General features: G+C 40.4%; 2 protein-coding genes across 8 annotated transcripts in view; one reads left to right on the top strand and one right to left on the bottom strand.

Moving 5' to 3' along the window:
• The window catches only part of LOC125770887 (protein unzipped-like), a 57,338-nt gene extending 45,309 nt beyond the window's left edge, over positions 1 to 12,029 (top strand). For all 3 annotated transcript variants that reach the window (XM_049440939.1, XM_049440938.1, XM_049440941.1), the window contains 7 exons: positions 7,117 to 7,440; positions 7,509 to 7,748; positions 7,844 to 8,002; positions 8,089 to 8,200; positions 8,277 to 8,473; positions 8,543 to 8,695; positions 8,760 to 12,029. In XM_049440939.1, the coding sequence (XP_049296896.1) occupies positions 7,192 to 7,440; positions 7,509 to 7,748; positions 7,844 to 8,002; positions 8,089 to 8,200; positions 8,277 to 8,473; positions 8,543 to 8,695; positions 8,760 to 9,179 (1,530 nt within the window). In that variant the 5' untranslated portion in view covers positions 7,117 to 7,191 and the 3' untranslated portion in view covers positions 9,180 to 12,029. The remainder of the gene's footprint in view (positions 1 to 7,116; positions 7,441 to 7,508; positions 7,749 to 7,843; positions 8,003 to 8,088; positions 8,201 to 8,276; positions 8,474 to 8,542; positions 8,696 to 8,759) is intronic.
• A 672-nt stretch (positions 12,030 to 12,701) lies between these two features.
• Positions 12,702 to 18,593, bottom strand: LOC125770886 (protein germ cell-less). 5 transcript variants are annotated; one of them, XM_049440934.1, is made up of 5 exons: positions 18,187 to 18,593; positions 17,763 to 18,120; positions 15,098 to 15,454; positions 14,643 to 15,015; positions 12,702 to 14,571 (listed from the first exon to the last, which is right to left on the bottom strand). In XM_049440934.1, the coding sequence occupies exons 3-5, from the start codon at positions 15,232 to 15,234 to the stop codon at positions 13,495 to 13,497; spliced, it is 1,587 nt and encodes a 528-aa protein (XP_049296891.1). In that variant the 5' UTR covers positions 15,235 to 15,454; positions 17,763 to 18,120; positions 18,187 to 18,593; the 3' UTR covers positions 12,702 to 13,494. The 5 variants fall into 5 exon arrangements, with proteins under 5 accessions (XP_049296891.1, XP_049296892.1, XP_049296893.1 ...); XM_049440935.1 differs by lacking the exons at positions 17,763 to 18,120; positions 18,187 to 18,593 and adding exons at positions 17,464 to 17,548; positions 17,628 to 17,756; XM_049440936.1 differs by lacking the exon at positions 17,763 to 18,120 and having other exon boundaries at positions 18,330 to 18,589.
• Positions 18,594 to 20,413: the final 1,820 nt, after the last annotated feature.

Genomic DNA, 20,413 nt, shown 5'->3' with positions numbered 1-20,413 from the left:
AATTGTTGATGCATAATATGAAAACTAAACAAAAAATAAGTCTCAATGGTTTATAAACGATCACTTTAATCTAATTTAATGCAACCATTCTAGCTCATGTGCATACAATGGCTTATACCAACGTTCGTTTACATGTTACACGCCCATAAATCTCCCACATCGATATGCAAACAGCAAACACGATTATCTAGCATAGATTGTGATTAGTGTTGGATCAAGAGCGAAAGAGGTACCTCAATCGCTCCGCTCATCTTATTGTACGCGCTCCCGCACAGCCCACGCGAAAAAGAGGTAGCTCCGTACGGAGCGCTACACATAGGAGCGATTTACGATGCGCTCCCATTTGAAAATTTCCTAAGGCTATAGACTTAGCTTTTTTTGAGTAATTTAGCAAAATTTTAAAAAATGAAGTATTTTAATGCGAATTTTTTGCAATAAGTTTCTTTTCACTCAAATAATGCTTTAAAATAAAAAATTAATAAAAAATCAGAAAACAATTTTAAAAAAATTTTCAACTCGAAAATTTCATAAGGCTTACCCCTTACGTTTTTTTTGGGAAATTTTGCAAAAAAATTTAAATTGATTTATTTTAATGCCAATTGGTTGCAATAAGTTTCTTTTCACTCAAATAATGTTTTAAACAAAAAAAAAAGAATAAAAAATTATAAAAAAATTGAAAAATTATAAAAATTTGAAAAGTTCATAAGGCTCATTTTTGCACCAAGTTTTGCTTATAACTCGGTCGGTATACAACGGATCGCCAATGGCCCTGTGGTCGATAGATGGCACCAATGGCTACATTTTCTTCTTTGGACGGCCATGCCCTCAGATGTCTGTGCCAGAAGTTATTCGAGGAACCAAGTTCCATACCCTGTTTGAGAAAATGTAAAATTTTCCTCATTTTTGGCCCAACTTTGCCCCATAACTCGGTCGGTATCCAACGGATCGCCAATCTTTAACCTGTGGTCGATAGATGGCACCAATGGCTACATTTTCTTCTTGGACGGCCATGCCCTCAGATGTCTGTGCCAGTAGTTATTCGAGGAACCAAGTTCCATACCCTGTTTGAGAAAATGTAAAATTTTCCTCATTTTTGCACCAAATTTTCCCTATAACTCGGTCGGTATCCAACGGATCGCCAATCTTTAACCTGTGGTCGATAGATGGCATCAACGGCTACTTTTTTTTTTGGACGGCCGTGCCCTCAGATCTCTGTGCCAGAAGTTATTCGAGAAACCAAGTTCCATACCCTGTTTGAGAAAATGTAAAATTTTCCTCATTTTTGCACCATGTTTTGTCTATAACTCGGTCGGTATTTAACGGATCGCCAATCTTTAACCTGTGGTCGATAGATGGCACCAATGGCTACATTTTCTTCTTGGACGGCCATCCGCTCAGATGTCTGTGCCAGAAGTTATTCGAGGAACCAAGTTCCTTACCCTGTTTGAGAAAATGTAAAATTTTCCTCATTTTTGCACCAAGTTTTGCCTATAACTCGGTCGGTATACAACGGATCGCCAATCTTTAACTTGTGGCCGATAGATGGCACCAATGGCTACATTTTCTTCTTGGACGGCCATGCCCTCAGATGTCTGTGCCAGAAGTTATTCGAGGAACCAAGTTCCTTACCCTGTTTCAGAAAATGTAAAATTTTCCTCATTTTTGAGCAATTTAGCAAAATTGAAAAATGTGATATTTTTTAATGGGAATTTGTTGCAATAAGTTTCTTTTCACTCAAATAATTCTTTAAAATAAAAAAAGAATAAAAAATCAGAAAAAAAATTTTAAAAAATTTTTCAACTCGAAAATTTCATAAGGCTTACCCCTTACGTTTTTTTGGGAAATTTTGCAAAAAAAATTAAATGGATTTATTTTAATGCCAATTGGTTGCAATAAGTTTCTTTTCACTCAAATAATGTTTTAAACAAAAAAAAGAGTAAAAAATAATAAAAAATCAAAAAATTCTAAAAATTTGAAAATTTCATAACGCTCATTTTTGCACCAAGTTTTGCCTATAACTCGGTCGGTATCCAACGGATCGCCAATCTTTAACCTGTGGTCGATAGATGGCACCAATGGCTACATTTTCTTTTTGGTCGGCCATACCCTCAGATGTTTGTGCCAGAAGTTATTCGAGGAACCAAGTTCCATACCCTATTTGAGAAAATGTAAAATTTTCCTCATTTTTACACCAAGTTTTGCCTATAACTCGGTCGGTATCCAACGGATCGCCAATCTTTAACCTGTGGTCGATAGATGGTACTAATGGCTACATTTTCTTCTTGGACGGCCATGCCCTCATATGTCTGTGCCAGAAGTTATTCGAGAGAATATTGATCAATAAAGCAGTTCAGTTAAGTGTTTACTTGCGTATATAAAAAATCATATTTTTCTTTCCTTCATTGGTAGGGAAATCATGTTTTTCTCACCATATGCTCGTACTTTCCCCAGAACAACCAGAATAAAACCTCCCGGACGTGCAAATGGTATTAATTTATGTGAACGCCCCTGTAATTACCAGCGACAAATCGTCACGTACGGCCTCGGGTAGTGCGATTCGACAGGCTTTTTATTTTAAGAACGGCCATAATAATTACCCAATAAACGAATCATCTAATCGATTAAGGCGAGCGACGAGTACCTTCAGCCACTGTAGGTTACAAAATTCGAAAGGTAATGAGTCGTTTTATGCAAAACAGCTCTTAAAATCGTCACCATGTTCGGCAGTGTTATAACAGCGAACCGTGTTTTCCCCGCGCTTGTGGACAAGATGACGCTTTTACGACCCATTTTAACATCGAGAATAAATCGCAAGCGCAGATACCGATCCACGGACATTCGCGTTATGTAACATGCGCATCTCGTTTGCCATCAACACACACGTACGTACTGTTGCTACTGCTGCAGCTGCAATTCCAGTGATGCAAGTTCGCGTTCCGCACGGTAAAATCTCACTTTAACGCATGACACTCTCAATTTGCATATCCGTTCGCCATTCATCAACCAGAGTGACATGGGGAGTGTGAAAAGTGTGGAATCAACAAAAAACAAAACAACATGAAATAGACCACGAAGCGGTGAATGCATCTGCTTTTGAAGGCCAAGAGCATGCAGCTTGGTTAGTAGCGACCACCCGCTCCACAGTGGTCATCCCCATCAAACGGTGGGAGTTTAAATTAACAACAACAAAAAAGAGGCAAATTACTCCGATCCATTACGTGCTCGGTCGGCGGACGCTTGAACCGCCGGCGGGCAATAATTTTAATTACTTTGTTTGGTCGCTAACTAGCGTCGCTTTATTATTGGTACGCATTCTGTGTCAGTTTCGGTTGCGACTTTCATTAATCGGATGATGCAAATATGGTTTCATTCGCTGAACAGCTGATGGAGTTGCTTTGAATAATGTTGATTCAGGCATGGAGCTAGTTCGTTAAGCTAGAATTCGTTTATATTTTTTGTGTGCTCAATATGTCCATACTGAGTTAATTCTGGTCCCTTGACCAATTATGTTTGAGAGCATTTGCACTTTGTTCTACTAAAAAAAAGTAATCCATCTTGATCTACCTTGAATGAAACAAATTAAGTGACAAAGACAGTTTTTCCTATCCTTACTTTAAAGGGCGTCCAAATGACGCCACTAAATTGCAATGTCGATCGCGTGCATCGTAGCAAAAATTGTTATGAAATGCTTAACTAAACCACTTTTGCAATGCCGTCAGCCAAAGACAGTTCAAAGATACGTCATGTTACATTATTACATGGTTGCATAGCGTGATTGGCCCTCCAAGCGCAAAAATCAGCTGACATCCGGGAAAATGATTACGTCTATTTATTATTATTTATTTAGTCAACATTTATCATAACCTTACGGGCCTTATGGGCTTCTAATGTACCTGATGCAATCTTCTTTAGGGTCTTGACCTTGCTTTCGTTTGCTTTGCGTCATCGGAAATAGGGCTTTGTGGGCTCAATTTCCCTACAACCTTCCATTACTAGCCCACCAAAAGGGGGGAAAAATAAGGAAAATTCGCATGATTAGCTAGAAAACGGTTTCACAATCGATCCCAATGGTCGCTTACCGCATTTTATTGCGCAAAAAATAACCTTCCGCCAGACCGACTGACATGGCTTTTTATATTGGGCCCATAATACGTACCGTGGGAGGATTGTACCCACGGACGGTTCTCGCTACAATTCGACCACAGGACCACACACCGAAGCCACATTGGAAAAAAACAGCCAGCCGGGAAAAGGCAAAGGAAACGAGACAAGAAAAACGACTCCACTTTGGCGCACTGTGTGTGTGTGTGTGTCGTTGTATCCAAGGTGAAACTTTCTTTCGTTGGAAGAATTCTGTCGCCAGGTCTCGAGCCGGGCGATACAGGCGGCGGTGTACCACTGCTTAAATTGATCGAAAATCCCACCCAGATTGTGAACACCCGTCAGACACAGAGTGAACCGACGTGACGTGATTATTGTTGAAAGAAAGTTCATCGCAAAAGCTCGTGGTGGTCTCCAAGTCTCCAATCGAATGAAGTCATTTACAGGAAAGGGTAAATAAAATCGTTTCCGGACGTAATTAAACAAACTGTAACTTAAGCAAACAAGTCTTCGTAACTTGCGTTAATTGCATAAAAGATTATCTGAGTTTTAGTTCCAATTTTTACTTAATCTCATTCATATTCAGCTTGAATGAGCAAACTTGCGACCGTAAACCGAAGATTCGCCGACCCATATATTATCCTTCCAAAGCCCAAGGAACTTCATTGCAGTGATGTTACGCTGTGTCGTAAAATGCTTAATTTCTTCACTATGAATTCCATGAATTTCCACTCCAATTTCTTCCCCATCGCGAGACATTTAGGTTGTTCGAATGTGATGTCTTGTCTTTCTTCATCCAAAAAAAAACACGCGGCAGTACCTTCGAATAGCTGATGCCTTCTTGCACACCGATCGTGTAGCAGAATGCGCGCTGACAGCATCATTAAATGTCACCATCGTGGTTCTCTGCTTCTCGTTTCTACCATCCAGACCCATTGTAAAGAGTTTCCCACCACATCATTAAACATTACGACTTCAATACATCATTTCGGATGGGATCAAAACCCGCCGGGTGAGATGAAAACGATCAATTTAATTTTTTACGAGGAAGTAATTTTCTCTTTCCCTGGACACTTTCCCAGACCGATCGGATTAGAGGATAGTTTTGGAAAGGTAATAGGTGCGACGATACGGAACAACCTCCATCTGTTTTCTCGTGGTTTGTTTGACAAAACGAAAACAGAAAATTAACCATTAAAAGCACCGAAAAAAAAGACACGACAAGTGAGCCCAATTACGAACAAACGATTTGAAGAGGGTCTCTTTGTTTTCTGGGCGCGGAACTACAATAACACGTGTGAAGAATCGCAAGCAATAAGATCTTGGGGATAGGTGACTGACAGCGTGTAATTTAATCACAGTTCTTGGGGACAGTTCTAGTGGAGATGATGTAACAAACGCTTTCGTCAACATGGAAGGAACGCGCCATTCTTGCAGACGAAGCTTAACCTCCTCTCTATTGGCACCATCAAAGATGTCCGACGTTGGCAAATAAACAAAGCACTAAAATGTCCCAAAAGTATCGAGACAGTCGACCGGCGGCCATCGGCCAACATCATAAACCTTCGCTACGATCGATATCGAATATCATCAGCAAGATCATTGGCGCGTCAACATCATCATCCGGTGGAACGATGGGACGTACCGTCACGGGACACAGGTTCCCACTCTATGGTGTATGGTGATGTTATCGCTTTTGTGTGTGTATTTTTTACTTACTCTCCTGGCCAGTTCAAATATCCTTTGGCGTCCAATAGTCTGTTGATTGAGAGATTTGGCATATTTCGCCAAAAAAACGGGAGTAACGTTGAGCGTGGAGATTCATTTTTTTTTGTACATATTTCCAATATGTATATCTACTGCATCCGGAAAAATAGTTGCCCCAAGCAAACCAAACTCGTCCAAAACATCCGGATCTCCCCGATAACCCTGACCGACAAAGCTCATCAATTTGCCGGCAGGAGAAGCGTCACATCCTCTGATGTAAATTGACACTGAAATGACTGCCCTCGTTCCTAGTCTAAATAAAGCCATTCGTTTCTGATGCCGCCAAGAGCTACGGTGTTCCGATGCAATTTCAGTAATGACCGGACTGCACTAGAGATGAGAATAATAACTCTTTTTACTGAATCAACTCAGAGTGAATGAGTCGATATTAGGAGTGATTTATTTTACTGCGAAATGGTTGAAATAAGTTTCTTTTCACTAAAATAATGCTTTTTTTGCTCATTTTTGCACCAAGTTTTACCTATAACTCGGTCGGTATCCAACGGATCGCCAAACTTTAACTTGTGGTCGGTAGATGGCACCAATGGCTACATTTTCTTCTTGGACGGCCATGCCCTCAGATGACTGTGCCAGAAGTTATTCGAGGAACCAAGTTCCATACCCTGTTTGAGAAAATGTAAAATTTTCCTCATTTTTCACCAATGTAGCAAAATTTATAAATGTGATATATTTTAATGCGAATTTGTTTGCAATAAGTTTTTTTTCACTCAAATAATGCTTTAAATTAAAAAAAGTGTAAAAAATCAGAAAAAAATTTTAAAACAATTTTCAACTCGAAAATTTCATAAGGGGTACCCCTTGCCATTTTTTGAGAAATTTTGCAAAAAAAATCAAATTGATTTATTTTAATGCCAATTGGTTGCAATGAGTTTCTTTTCACTCAAATAATGCTTTAAACAAAAAAAAAGAGTAAAAAATAATGAAAAAATTATAAAAATTTGAAATTTTCCTAAGGCTGCACACTATTGGGAGTACAGGTATCTCTGGCATTTGGTTGTGTGTTTTTGGGCGTTATGGGATTTCGGGCGTAAATTGCCCAAATGCTAATAGCATATTGCTGTACCAATGGTGTTTTTTGGGGTCATATTGCTCTCCTCCATAACCAGTGGAGTTAGGGTATAAATGTGATTATGTCCTAGGAATAATCTCCCCTAATGGAGATCTAATGAAAGTGGATTATATGAATGTTTGGACTAACCTTTTCCTCTTATTTTGCTTTCATTTCAGAATTTGGAACAATCCCCAGGGACTAGGAAGTGTATCAGTTCCTATTTACGCGTCGTTCTAATAAAAGTGTTCAATATGGCCAATGTACGGTGGACTTCACTGTCCTTCGTCGCAGTACTTTTCTGCGCTCTAGTGCTACCGAATCACACCGACGCGTCCACAAGCAGCGTATTTAAGGCACTGTCGATAGGTGCCAGCACTCAGTCGATCACGTCCAGCACACTGTCGTGGGAGAAGTTCAGCGAGGCCGAAACGCACCTCCAGTATGCCGTGCGGACGTACGAACCCGAACAGCACTCACGGGAAACTGCTGAATCGGAGCAGGTTGGTGGTGTCAACTTCACCTCTTTCTGGCAGTGTGCATACTAATGGCCACTTCTGTCACCTTTCAGCTACACTCTCCCAACTACGTGTGTCGGGTGGAAATCGAAGGAATCTTTACCGGCGGTCACACGGTAACGGAAGAATCGTCCACCATCTGTATCGTGGCGGCTCAACTGTCCGAGGTCGAGCGGCACCATGCGTTCGAGGTGCTCATAAACATGGGCGGCGGTGGAAAGCTCAAGTGGCAACCGTGGAGTCGATATCATGCCGGCATCTTCGGCGGGGCTGTCAGCGTTGGCACGGGCAAGGTAAAACCAAAAATGCGCCTTTCAGTATGCAACCTGCGCAACATGCGGAAAATGGTATTTCAATGCGTTTCGATTTCCTTTCGTTGTCCGAACAGTTTAGCGACTATTATATTGCCCGCATTCGACCGGCGCACGGTGAGGGACAGCATCATCATCACGGTGGACATGATTCGTATGTGGTGGGAAATTTTGACCCAAATGTGAAGCTTACTGGACGTATTAATGCGCCCCTACCCGGTTCCAGCATGAGCACGGTAAGGAGAATTGATTTAGTGGGATGGAAACTTGTCTGTATCGTTTTGAATGTTTTGCTACAATTCTTCATCCCATCTTGTCTCAGGAACACGAACATGGAGACATCTTGGTGGAAATTGAACCAGTAAAGTACGAATTACGTTCCATCAAGCTGAATAAGCTTCGAACGACCATCAAAAAGAATACGACCGTGTTAGGTAAGACGGAGTTTTAAGTTTGCCTATTCTTGTGCTAATAGTAACGATAACTAACCAAAAATTCGTTTGGTTTTAGGATCGACTATTCTCTCCAACACCGACGACAAAACGAGCCTGGCAGAAACCGTCATCACGTACGATTTCATGAAGGAAATCTACTGGGGCAAACATGAAGGCGTCGTACAGGGTCTGTTCACGAAAGTGTACGATTCCCGATCGCAGCAAGCGTCCAACGTAACTTGGGGCATCAAAAGCTCTGCACGCCATGTAGAGGTGTGATCTATCGAAGAGACTTGTGTGCCTAAAAGGGATGAGATTTAAATTGTGTTTCTCTTTTTGTAGACGAAATCCGTGAATACAATGCTGGAACCGGGAACTGCCATCAATGTGACACTGTTTGGAAACTACACAGAAATGGAAGCTCCTTATACAGCCACCATTAAGGCGTATTATGATGACAACAGTGATCCCGTTAGCAGACGGATAAACACTGTCGTAAGTGATCGATCATGGCTTCTCTGTGCTGTGAGTTTTCTAGCTTTATCTTCTTGTACTCCAGATGGTCAGTCGCGATATGGAGGATGTAAAGATGGAGTACAGTCCGGTGTATTGGATCGAGAATGGTACGCTTGTGCCAACGACTACAACCACGACGACGACCACCACCACTACGACCACAACGACCACGACCACCACCACCACGTCGACGACCGAGGCAACTACCAGCCTGCGTCCGGTACCGATCAACAGTACTCCCGTCGAGGGCGGAACCATGATCGACGAGGATGGCATGAGCAACGAGATTGGACATGCACCATCCACCAGCAGAGATCTGGACGTCAGTCGGAGCAATGAAAAGCTGGACAACATGTCGAGCCGTAGTCGTAGTCGAAGCCCAAATGCAGCGTCTAGCTTAAAAGAAGCGACCACCATTAGTATATGGTTGGTGACGGCATTTGTCCTGTTCCGTCTCAACTAAAAACAAAAAAAAACCTTTCATTTAGTCCCGTGGCGCGAATCCGGCAGTAGTAAATTCGTGTTGCTTTCTAGTAATTAATCGTTGGGGTTCCCTCATTCGACCTAATTCCACTAGTAAGCTGTAAGTCGAGCTTTGCTATGTTAAAACACAGAAAACCACGATTGTGAGGAAACATTCTTTCGACACGAATGATGCAAGTGAAGCGACAAACAAAACCTATCCTTCATCGCCATCGTGTTTTCTATCGGAAATTATTTGTTTTCCTTTTGTTATCTTCACGATAAAACAGCATTGTTTTTAGTCATTTAAGCAGGAAAAGGCGTACTTTAGTGTCTAATAATTGGCGTAGAGAAACAAAGTTTGGCGAGCAAAGCGATCAGAGAATTAATGGTATAGTTTTCTCCCTTTGTAAAAGCTGAGACTTTCATCCAATGAGACACCGTCATCATCATCAAAAAGCAACACACCAGCCCCAGCCAAGCGTCTCATTTTTTCCATAGAAGTAACACACAAAAAACACAACATTAGGTTCAATGTAGGGCGACACATTCGAGCCGTGGTTTTGTTTTGTTTTTATTGTATTAGTAAGCCTAGCGAGGTAAGAAACTGGAGAGCTAAAACTGTATGTAAAATTTAGCAGTTAAATATTTTTATCTTTTTCTTCTGTAAATAGCAAACAGTACCCCGCATGTGGTAAAGGCACTGTAATGGCCTCTCCCTCTATCTTTGTTTCCCTTCAACAAGGATATTTCCTTCGTCCTTGCGAAAGCATTGTCAGTGTATGTTTTTTTTGTTTGTTTTATAAACGTATAGCATAAGCTTTTCGAGTCCCACATTAGTTTACTGCTATGTGAAAACAAAAGTCCTTTCCAGCAGCCGTATTGTACACCAACGTGGGATAAATTAAAGCCACACAACATTCCGTTCACAAATGTAAATGAAGTAAGGAAACGTGCAACGACGAGGAGATGAGTGAAGTGAAGAAAAAGGAAACAGAAAGGCAAACACAAAAAAAACTCAAACGCATGTTGTGAAAGGAAAACGAAAGTGGGAAAGCAAATGTAATTCTAAATGTATACAAGCTTAAATATATGATAACTGTGTACGTGTAATAACTCTGATGGAGCGACGGAACAGCCTAGGAATGAATCGATCAATGGTTTAACTATATTTTTCTTTCCTGTTTTTTTTATTTGTTTTCGTTGCAAATCAAAACTACAAAACCACTGATTTCGAATTGCATCTAAGTTGAAGAAAGTATGTTAACTTTTAAAGCTTCGAATTTTCCCGAGTGCAAACATGCATTAAGCTTGACGGATTGCATCACTGTTTTATTTATGACTAGATTATAACATATAATTTAGCTTCGATTTATGCTTTATTTTAGTCTCAATAAAGTGCAAAATCATTTTCCTTTACGTTTTTTATTTACTTGTCTTGAGTTTGACATTAATTAATAATTAACCATTTTACATATAAACAATAAACTTCATAGTTTCATCACAAAAAAAAAGAATCTTTTCTGCAACTGAATTGCGCTATGTTCTGCTTATAAACAAAACCATAAAAAGAAACGAATAAACAACAAAATGAAAATGCCGAAAAATCAAACCAAGCAAAACGGAATTGGAATGCGGAAGAGTACAAATTGTTCAGATAGTAAAGGAAACAGAAGATTTCCCACAACCATAATACATCCTTGTCTAAAAGTTCGTGCGAAGAAAAGAAGAAAAAAGGAAACTCAAAAAAAAGGACTGAGAACTCTAGAACAGAACCATAATTGATTGAACAGGTGTGAACAAAGCATAAAACAAATTTTCGCTACTAAAACAAAACAAGACAAATGCCTTGCGTGTGTGTGATCAATATATTGCCGTGTACTTCTACAACAGGAAAGCAGAGTTAGACGACAAGAGTGGAGAGCCAGAACAGTGTTAAATTGTAGATCGAAAGAATATGACCCAAGCAGCTAAAAAGCTAAGTTTCAATTCGCAAAACAAAACAAATCTAAGAGGATAAGCATAACAAAATGAAATGAAAAACATTAAAATAAGTCCAATAAATGTCAAGACACAACAGATAAGCTAAACATGAGATCGCGTACTGTCAATCACATCGTTTGGGAAGGGGTTTCATCTAGGGATGCCTCAACAAAAAAAACCACAAGGACACAGGATATGAAACGGAGAGCAATTTTAAACTGAGACGTGATTATGATTGATCTGCATTTTTTTCCTTTCACTTTCCAGCACGATACGAGCAAAACAAAAGGATCAAACATTTCAAACAAAAACAACAAATCGTTGCCTTCGGTTGCTATGTTGCTTGATAATAATGTATTATGCTGCTTGTTATTGCTTTTCAATCGCTGGTGGTGTTAACGAACCGAAGCAAGCGATGTGTATAAGCGTTTTCTAGCTTGTAAGAAGAAGGCAGCAGGCAAATCCTGCATTTGCGTGTATCGATTGATAAGAAACATAAGCCGATTAAAAGAAGAGAACATCCGTCATATGCATAGGAAACGATAAGTATGATTCATTGATAAGAAAAAGGGTGGAAACAAGAGACAACAACAAAAATCCGTGCAATTCGAGAAAAAACAACACAATTCAGCAGTGGTGCTAAGTGAAGGAAGGAAAAACAGAATGAACAATTTTGGGAAAAGCACCCCCAAACCACCACAAACGTGTATTATCAACACCTTTGAGCCTACGTAAACATTTCTTTCCTTTTTGCTCTTGGCATAGCTTTCGTTTTGTGCAGCTATTTGCTTGTGTTCGAAGTGTGTCAGGAATGGAATAAAAACACAAATGCCGTATAGAATTATGAAACACAACCATTACAAAACAACAATTTACAAGAAGTGAAGAAAGTGAAACAAAAACAAAAAAAAAGAACGTAAAACAATAAATACAAACAGCAGAAGTTGAAGTGGGGGGTGGCTTTAGCAAATGTCCCAAAAATGGAATTTCGCGAATGCAAACTATTTTTATAATCGTATTACAAATGCAATGCAACCGGGAGAACATAAAACATCGTACGATACACCTATAGCATACACTCACACACCGTAGCGAATACAAGAAGAAGAAAAAACGAATAAAAAAAGCGCGAAAATTAAACATTACAAATACCAAATAGATGTAAAACGAACAACAACAAAAAGAGCAACAAAAACATCCCCCCGCGGGGCATTAGCCGACTGCTCGCGGAAGTTGCACTTGTGTAAAAAAGCTACATAAGGAAGAACCAAAACATGTGGCAAAAATGGATACAAATTGTCGAAATAAAATTATGAATCAAACAAACATAAAAGGAAACGATATATTCCTTGATTGAGATGAAAAAGAAAATTTAAATTACGCAGTTAATGGCAAATTTTAATTGAATTGCCATTGCATGCATTTGAGGCGATTTAACGGGGGAAATAAATCACATCAATAAAACGAATATATCATGTTCGTGTAGTTTTTCTTTCCTTTCCAAGAAAATGTTCTTCATGCACTGGAAACGGTAACTAACTAAACTAACTATTTAGAGCTTTATTCTCCTTCGGAACAGCGTACACACAGATGCTGTGGGTTGATTTACGACGTTGCTTTTACGGTAACAGTTCACTACCGTTCTATCACTAAACGATTAGATGCAGAGCTTGCGCACCGGGGAAGTGTTTTTTTTGTTTATAATACACGTACATCGTTAAATAGAGTTTGCCCTTTTAATGATTCAATTTTGTTAACAATCTTAATAAATACATAACCTACAGTTAATTAATCTTCCGTAAAAATAAGAAAAGGGAAAAACCTCTTGTTAAGTGGGAAGTGGTAAACATCGAAAACGTTACGAAATGTACGTTCTTACAAATTACCTTTTGCTTGACCGTACACACGTAGCAGCGGTATGGATATTCTTGGTTTTTCACGTTAACCAAACTAACACCTGTTGTAATTTAGCTTAGATTCTATATAAAGTTCCTGCCCTTTCGAATTCCGTACACGATAAACCAGTTCATCAAGTTCATTTACCTTGCTTGTTTGTTTGTTCACAACTGCAAGATTCGAATTCATTTTTTATACAGTAAAACCTCCAACAAATAAAAAAAAATCGTAAATAAACGATCGAACTAACATCGAATTCCCAATGGCACACACATACACGCTGGATGATCCTTCCTGTAACGTTCCTGTGCCGGTAGGACCTTGCCTTTGTGCTCACGAACATCTTCACAACAGCTAACTGCCTAAGTACACTTACGCCTTTAGTGGGATCAGCAACCGTTCAGGGTATTACCGCGTCACCGCACCAGCACCTGCAATCAGGACTCGTTGGCGAGCATCCGATTCGATGATGAGCTACCACCGTCCAGCGATTCCACCGTGCCATTACTATTGCTACCCTCAACGGACGGATGAGACGGTCGATCATTTGTCGATGTAGTAGCAGCCGCCGGATCAGCCTTTTGCTTCCCCTCCGCAGCAGCTTTACTGGCCGCTAGCGCTTCCTCCGGTGGTGCGACAAGCATCATGTTCACCGAAACCAGTAGCGGAAAGGTTAGTTCCCGATCGAACACAACGAGCTGCGATTCTTCATTTTTCTCCAGCGCTATCGAAAGGACCGGTGTCGTCTGCTGGTGCTTGATTTGCCGCAGCTCGTTCAACGAGGCAAGCGAAACGCGCACCAAAAACTGACGTGTTACTCTTAAGCTTAGCAAACGTTCGTGTTCGGTCCGGTGGTGTCGTCGAATGCGTAACGAGCGCGTGTCGGACGAAAGTAGCAAATCCAGCCCAAAATGGAACCCGGTCCAGCGCCATTTGTGCAGTACGTTTTCGTTCAGTATACGGCCGCAACGGATGCACGACTCGAGGAAGACCCGATCGTCACACTCGATCAGTTTGTCCAGCGATTGATCGATCGTCAGCACACTGTTCCACTGCTGGATCAGCGGCTTGTGAAGCCATTCGACCGGTATGATATTATCCTGCCGCAACACCCGAATGTCGACGTGATGGTTCAACAGATTCTGAAGCCTTAACGCACGGAAAACGCCCTCGTACGGTGCACCTTCGGGTGTGGAAAGAAACGGTACGGTGCTGGTACGTTCGGCGAAATATCGTTCCCTCGGATGCTCCACACCGTCCGATGCCGTTTCGTCGGGAAATAGCTTCAGGGCCATCCAGTAGCGGAGCAACGTGTAGACGGTAAATTCCGTCTGCACGACGTACAGATCGGCACTGGATACGAGCTGCTCCATCAGCTCGAAACTGATCAATCGCAACCACTTCGGCACTCGGAAGTAGAAGCTGAGCAGATTCACCAGCAACCATCCGAAGGTGGACTGTTTGACGGACTTCACACCGTACTCGCAAGCTGCTTCGTAGTAAAGGACGGCCGTCTACAAAAAACAAAAGCAGCTTTTTGTTAAAAGCAAAGAACTTGCACGCCTCATCACGCCATTTCCCATACCTCAGCATTTGTCGTTTCCACCATGACTTCCGCACATCGATCGATGAGACTGTCCAGCTGGAAGAGTGTGGCCGTGGCCAGAGTTGAAACGATCTCCTTCGGATCCAGCACCACCTCGTCCATGTACAGCGAACCGAACACCGAAAAAAGCGACTCGATCGTTATCTTCGGATCGATGATCTCTATATGCACGTAGTCTTCGTCCGCTTCGCGCCACGACCCATTGAACATGCTCGCAAAGTACGGGCTCTGGCTGAGATAGACCTTGTGCAGGTGCCACTGCTTACCAAGTGCGTGCACTGTCACGTCTGAGTTTCGTTCCTCCTTAAACAGTGCCTGATAGATGTACTTTGCGGTCGAGACTAACTTTTTCCTGTGTGCGAACGAAAGCGGGAAGGATTTATTTGTATCCATTACACAAAGGGGAATCGTTTCTTTTTATCGGTTTGATTTACCTTTTCGGTGTTTGCAGTGATTTATCCAGCAGATCACTTCCCTCACCACTTTCGTCCGTATTTTCGTCATCACGTTTACGCTTCCGGCCACGCACCGATTGCGACACGCTGCCCAGTTTATTCATCACGTTGCCCATCGTGTTTGGTCTGTGTGTTTTTCCCCCCGACGTTACGATGTGCGTTGAGTTTAGAGTTTCTACTTTTGCCCTTTTTTTCTTTTGGAATGATCACTTCTATCTGCAGCTTAACGATTCAGTCGTTCTGTTGAGAATGTTTCATTTCAAAATGAGTCCATCCTGGTTCTCCCGATTGGAGTGATGTGTTAATTGCGGCACCTTCCGCCGTACTTCACAGTGGCTAAAATGAAAACGGGAAAAAAAGCATTGAAAAGAAAATGTGTGAAAAAGTGCAGAAATGATAAACTCCAGCAAGAAGAGCATTAGAAGGAAAACACACTGAAAACGCTAGTTAATACTTTTTGTAAATAAATATGCATTATTTTGCATACGAGATAGTAAAGGGTACGTTGAGTATAATTAAACGTTTGTTGTACCATTAGAATGCACAAGTTTGGTCAACCAGATATCCGTTCACTTTTCGGGGGGGAAAAACTCCATTCCAGGCGCAATAACACGACTAAAGAATATCGGCTCTGCGCCGAGAAACAAACAAACAAACAATACTGGAGTTGTACGGTTAGCGCTCACCAGACCAGCACATTCATTTCCGTCAAAGAAACGACTGGTACTGGGCTAAAAGTGCTAAAAATAAGTCCACCATCGTCGTCGTGTATGGAGTGTATCAACGATCAACTTCACTGCGCTTTTCTTGTTTTTTTTCTCGTTTCGCTTCTGGAGACATTTCAACATTGCCATGTGGTGTCTTCGTTGCTATGGTGTCACTTCAGCAAAACCAAAAAAAAAACTATGAAGCATAAGCTATCGAATCTCCGACGATGGTACATTTTCCTTCAAAGCGTTGCGAGCGAGCAATGTTGTTTTTGGAAGCGAAAAGAATAATTTGTGCGAAAAAAGAATTTAACGAATTTGTTACTGATGCCAAACGGTAAGTAAGTAAACGTTCTGTAATAAAATTGATAAACGGTTCGAATTATTCAAGCAAGCCTATTGCTCGAGACGTGATTCGATTTATTCAAAACCTCTTGTATAATTTACATAATCAAACACTTTTCTTCGTCCGCAGGTACTTTCTTCTTATTGCTCTGATGATGTCATTATTGTAAACACTTCTATTACTAACCAAAAGTGTCCCTCCTATCCTGCTGCACTGTTTACTTTTGCGCGACGTGATGTCACCTAACTACGATCTTTAAACATGAACTTCTTGGCTGCTCTTTCGACTAAAACATTCACCTACCGAAGGTAAAAAAAACCGTTCCGATTTGTAGTTTCGCTTCCGAAAGCGCATTAAGACACTGCCGATCAACCAACAATCGCTGGACAAATAAACAGCCCGCTCAAGACTACATTGTCTAAGCAGCTGGACGGCATAACCCCCACCCTGCTTGTAGCATAACAACAACACAATGCCAAAATCACACACTACTAGCATACATTTATGCTGCCTTTCAACGCACACGTGTGGTGCGCGACGACCTCGACCCAACTTTCAGCTAAAACCCTTACTGTGGCCAGTTCAGTTCGTTCAATCCATTTTGGGACGTTTCGAAGGGGTGAATGTTGTTGCTGCCATTTAACAAACACAACCGCGCATCATTTGCTTCAGCATCGTAGCATAGATCAGCTGAGACTTGCATGCGGGGTGTAGTGAAAAGGTAAACGCGTAATTGTGCAACGCTTCAACCACGTCTACTGCGATGTTAAACTACGCTGGTGGTGGCTCAGTGAAACTTATCCCTCGAAAGAAAGAGGGAAAAAATGCTTCCCAACCAAATGTATGACACCATCTGCACGGCCAAACAAATACACGTTCGGGAGAGGGCGTCTGATCTCGAGCCGCGATCGTGATGTCATCGCATTTGTGTGTGGGTGCTACCGGAACGCATTGGAGGGAGATGCGATTTTATTTACACACAAAGTTTGCGGGGACAGCAAACTAGCCGACGCATGACGGCATCATCCACTAAAGCGGGAGTTTTTTTGGAATGGATTGGAAGTACGCGGTTGGTATGAAAATTGACGCCCGACGAGCGATGATTAAATAACGCCTGGAACTCAAGTATGCACCACCCTGTCGGAATGAATTCAGCTACACCCTTGAGATACAGGAATTATCGTAATTGTTTGCTCCGTTGTTGGTAGTTCATTGAATACGTGAAATGGCATCGGAATCGCATTACAAATTCCCATCACGGCAATCAGAAAACACGATCGATTGATGCATACTTTGTGTGTGAGTCAGGTGCAGGGAGTGCATTTTCCAGAAGCGTTGTTAGGGGCAACTACAAGCTGGTACAGTTTTGGAGAATAGCTATAAATAGAACAACCGGAAAATGGTGAACAAATAGGACAACTATTTTAACTACGTTCAATTGCACCGATTGTCCTACTTGAGACGTTTTTGGTGGGCGTTTTCAGGCTCCATTTTCGTGCGTTTTGAGACACACATTTTGTAGCAGTTTACAGTGGAAACTGTCCTTTATGTTGACCCTGTTCTGGGTAGAGTTTTCCAATTTCGCGCTTACCAGAACCAATTAGCGCAAACTTTCCGCGGTCGTTACGCTGGTTAGCAATGAACATATATTCCAGTCACAGCTTCAAATCCTTTGGACGAAGGTTCCACATTCCTTATCTGTCGGCTGTATGTCACAGATTGGTGTGCAGTTAGTCTATAGCCGTCAGAACGATAGCATATACGAGATCATACGATCACGTTCCAATGGTCAACATACACACACACACGTCTCGTTGAACATTTTTCCCACAGCCTTATCTAGCTGAAGAGGTTTGATTTGTGATTTTCCCCCCTTTTTGCACAGAATGTAAACTATCACCATCTGTTGTATCCCATTCACGCAAGCAAACTGATTCCGTTTTTTCGTTCTAATAATAACATGTGATTAGTGTGAGACGATGTACACGGATTTTCCTCTCACTTTCTTCACTTACTTTTATCCTGTTCGATCCACCAAAAAATTGTCTTTTATGATAACTTGATCGATTGAACAGCTCTCGTTTCACAGCAATAGAAATGTATCGATTGCACTATTTTTCACATCCTGCACCCGTTTTGTGACATCATGTTTGTTTACCTGGTGCAGAAACGGTACGGAAATTACGTCTTATTTTCCTTCTAGTCCCCCTCCCCAGCACGCACTTTACAGTATGAATGAAACTCGCACGGGAAAAGCGCACAAACCGACCGTCTGCCCTAGCTTTGTTCCGTTTTGTAAATGAATATCAAAACAAAAGAGACACGCACCATGGAACAGCTGGACATGCTGGTTGACATACGAATGACGTTTGATGCAATGAATTTTTTAAAATTATTGCTTTATTCCGTTGCCCGTTGCCCATAAATTAAAAAAATGCCGAAAACAATTGCGAAAAAAGCATAAATTGATTTATTATAATGCCAATTGGTTGCAATGAGTTTCTTTTCACTCAAATAATGCTTTAAATTAAAAAAGTGTAAAAAATGAGAAAAAAATTTTCAAAAAATTTTCAACTCGAAAATTTCATAAGGGGTACCCCTTGCCATTTTTTTGAGAAATTTTGCAAAAAAAATTAAATTGATTTATTTTAATGCCAATTGGTTGCAATGAGTTTCTTTTCACTCAAATAATGCTTTAAACATAAAAAAGAGTAAAAAATAATAAAAAATTAAAAAATTCTAAAATTCTGAAAATTTCATATGGCTCATTTTTGCACCAAGTTTTGCCTATAACTCGGTCGGTATCCAACGGATCGCCAATCTTTAACCTGTGGTCGGTAGATGGCACCAATGGCTATATTTTCTTCTTGGACGGCCATGCTCTCAGATGTCTGTGCCAGAAGTTATTCGAGGAACCAAGTTCCATACCCTGTTTGAGAAAACGTAAAATTTTCCTCATTTTTCACCAATGTAGCAAAATTTATAAATGTGATATATTTTAATGGGAATTTGTTGCAATGAGTTTCTTTTCACTCAAATAATGCTTTAAATTAAAAAAAGTGTAAAAAATAAGAAAAAAATTTTCAAAAAATTTTCAACTCGAAAATTTCATAAGGGGTACCCCTTGCCATTTTTTTGAGAAATTTTGCAAAAAAAAATTAAATTGATTTATTTTAATGCCAATTGGTTGCAATGAGTTTCTTTTCACTCAAATAATGCTTGAAACAAAAAAAAAAGAGTAAAAAATAGTAGAAAATTAAAAAAATTCAAAAAAATAAAAATTTACTAAGGCTCATTTTTGCACCATGTTTTGCCTATAACTCGGTCGGTATCCAACAAATCGCCAATCTTTAACCTGTGGTCAGTAGATGGCACCAATGGCTATATTTTCTTCTTGGACGGCCAAGCCCTCAGATGTCTGTGCCAGAAGTTATTTGAGTAACCAAGTTCCTTACCCTGTTTGAGAAAATGTAAAATTTTCCTCATTTTTGCACCAAATTTTGTCTATAACTCGATCGGTATCCAACAGATCGCCAATCTTTAAACTGTGGTCGATAGATGGCACCAATGGCTACATTTTCTTCTTGGACGGCCATGCCCTCAGATGTCTCTGTCAGAAGTTATTCGAGGAACCAAGATTCTTACCCTTTTTGAGAATATGTAAAATTTTCCTCATTTTTCACCAATGTAACAAAATTTATAAATGTGATATATTTTAATGGGAATTTGTTGCAATGAGTTTATTTTCACTCAAATAATGCTTTAAATTAAAAAAAGAATAAAAAATCAGAAAAAAATTTTCAAAAAATTTTCAACTCGAAAATTTCATAAGGGGTACCCCTTGCCATTTTTTTGAGAAATTTTGCAAAAAAAATTAAATTGATTTATTTTAATGCCAATCGGTTGCAATGTGTTTCTTTTCACTCAAGTAATGCTTTAAATAAAAAAAGAGTGAAAAATAATCAAAAAATCAAAAAATTCAAAAAAATAAAAATTTACTAAGGCTCATTTTTGCACCAATTTTTGCCTATAACTCGATCGGTATCCAACGGATCGCCAATCTTTAAACTGTGGTCGATAGATGGCATCAATGGCTACATTTTCTTCTTGGACGGCCATGCCCTCAGATGTCTGTGCCAGAAGTTATTCGAGCATCCAAGTTCCTTACCCTGTTTGCGAAAATGTAAAATTTTCCTCATTTTTCTGCAATTCAGCAAAATTTTTAAATATGATATAATTTAA

This window comes from Anopheles funestus, chromosome 3RL (assembly GCF_943734845.2).
Source record: "Anopheles funestus chromosome 3RL, idAnoFuneDA-416_04, whole genome shotgun sequence".
NCBI lineage: Eukaryota > Metazoa > Arthropoda > Insecta > Diptera > Culicidae > Anopheles > Anopheles funestus.
This window is presented reverse-complemented; position numbering and strand designations above follow the sequence as displayed.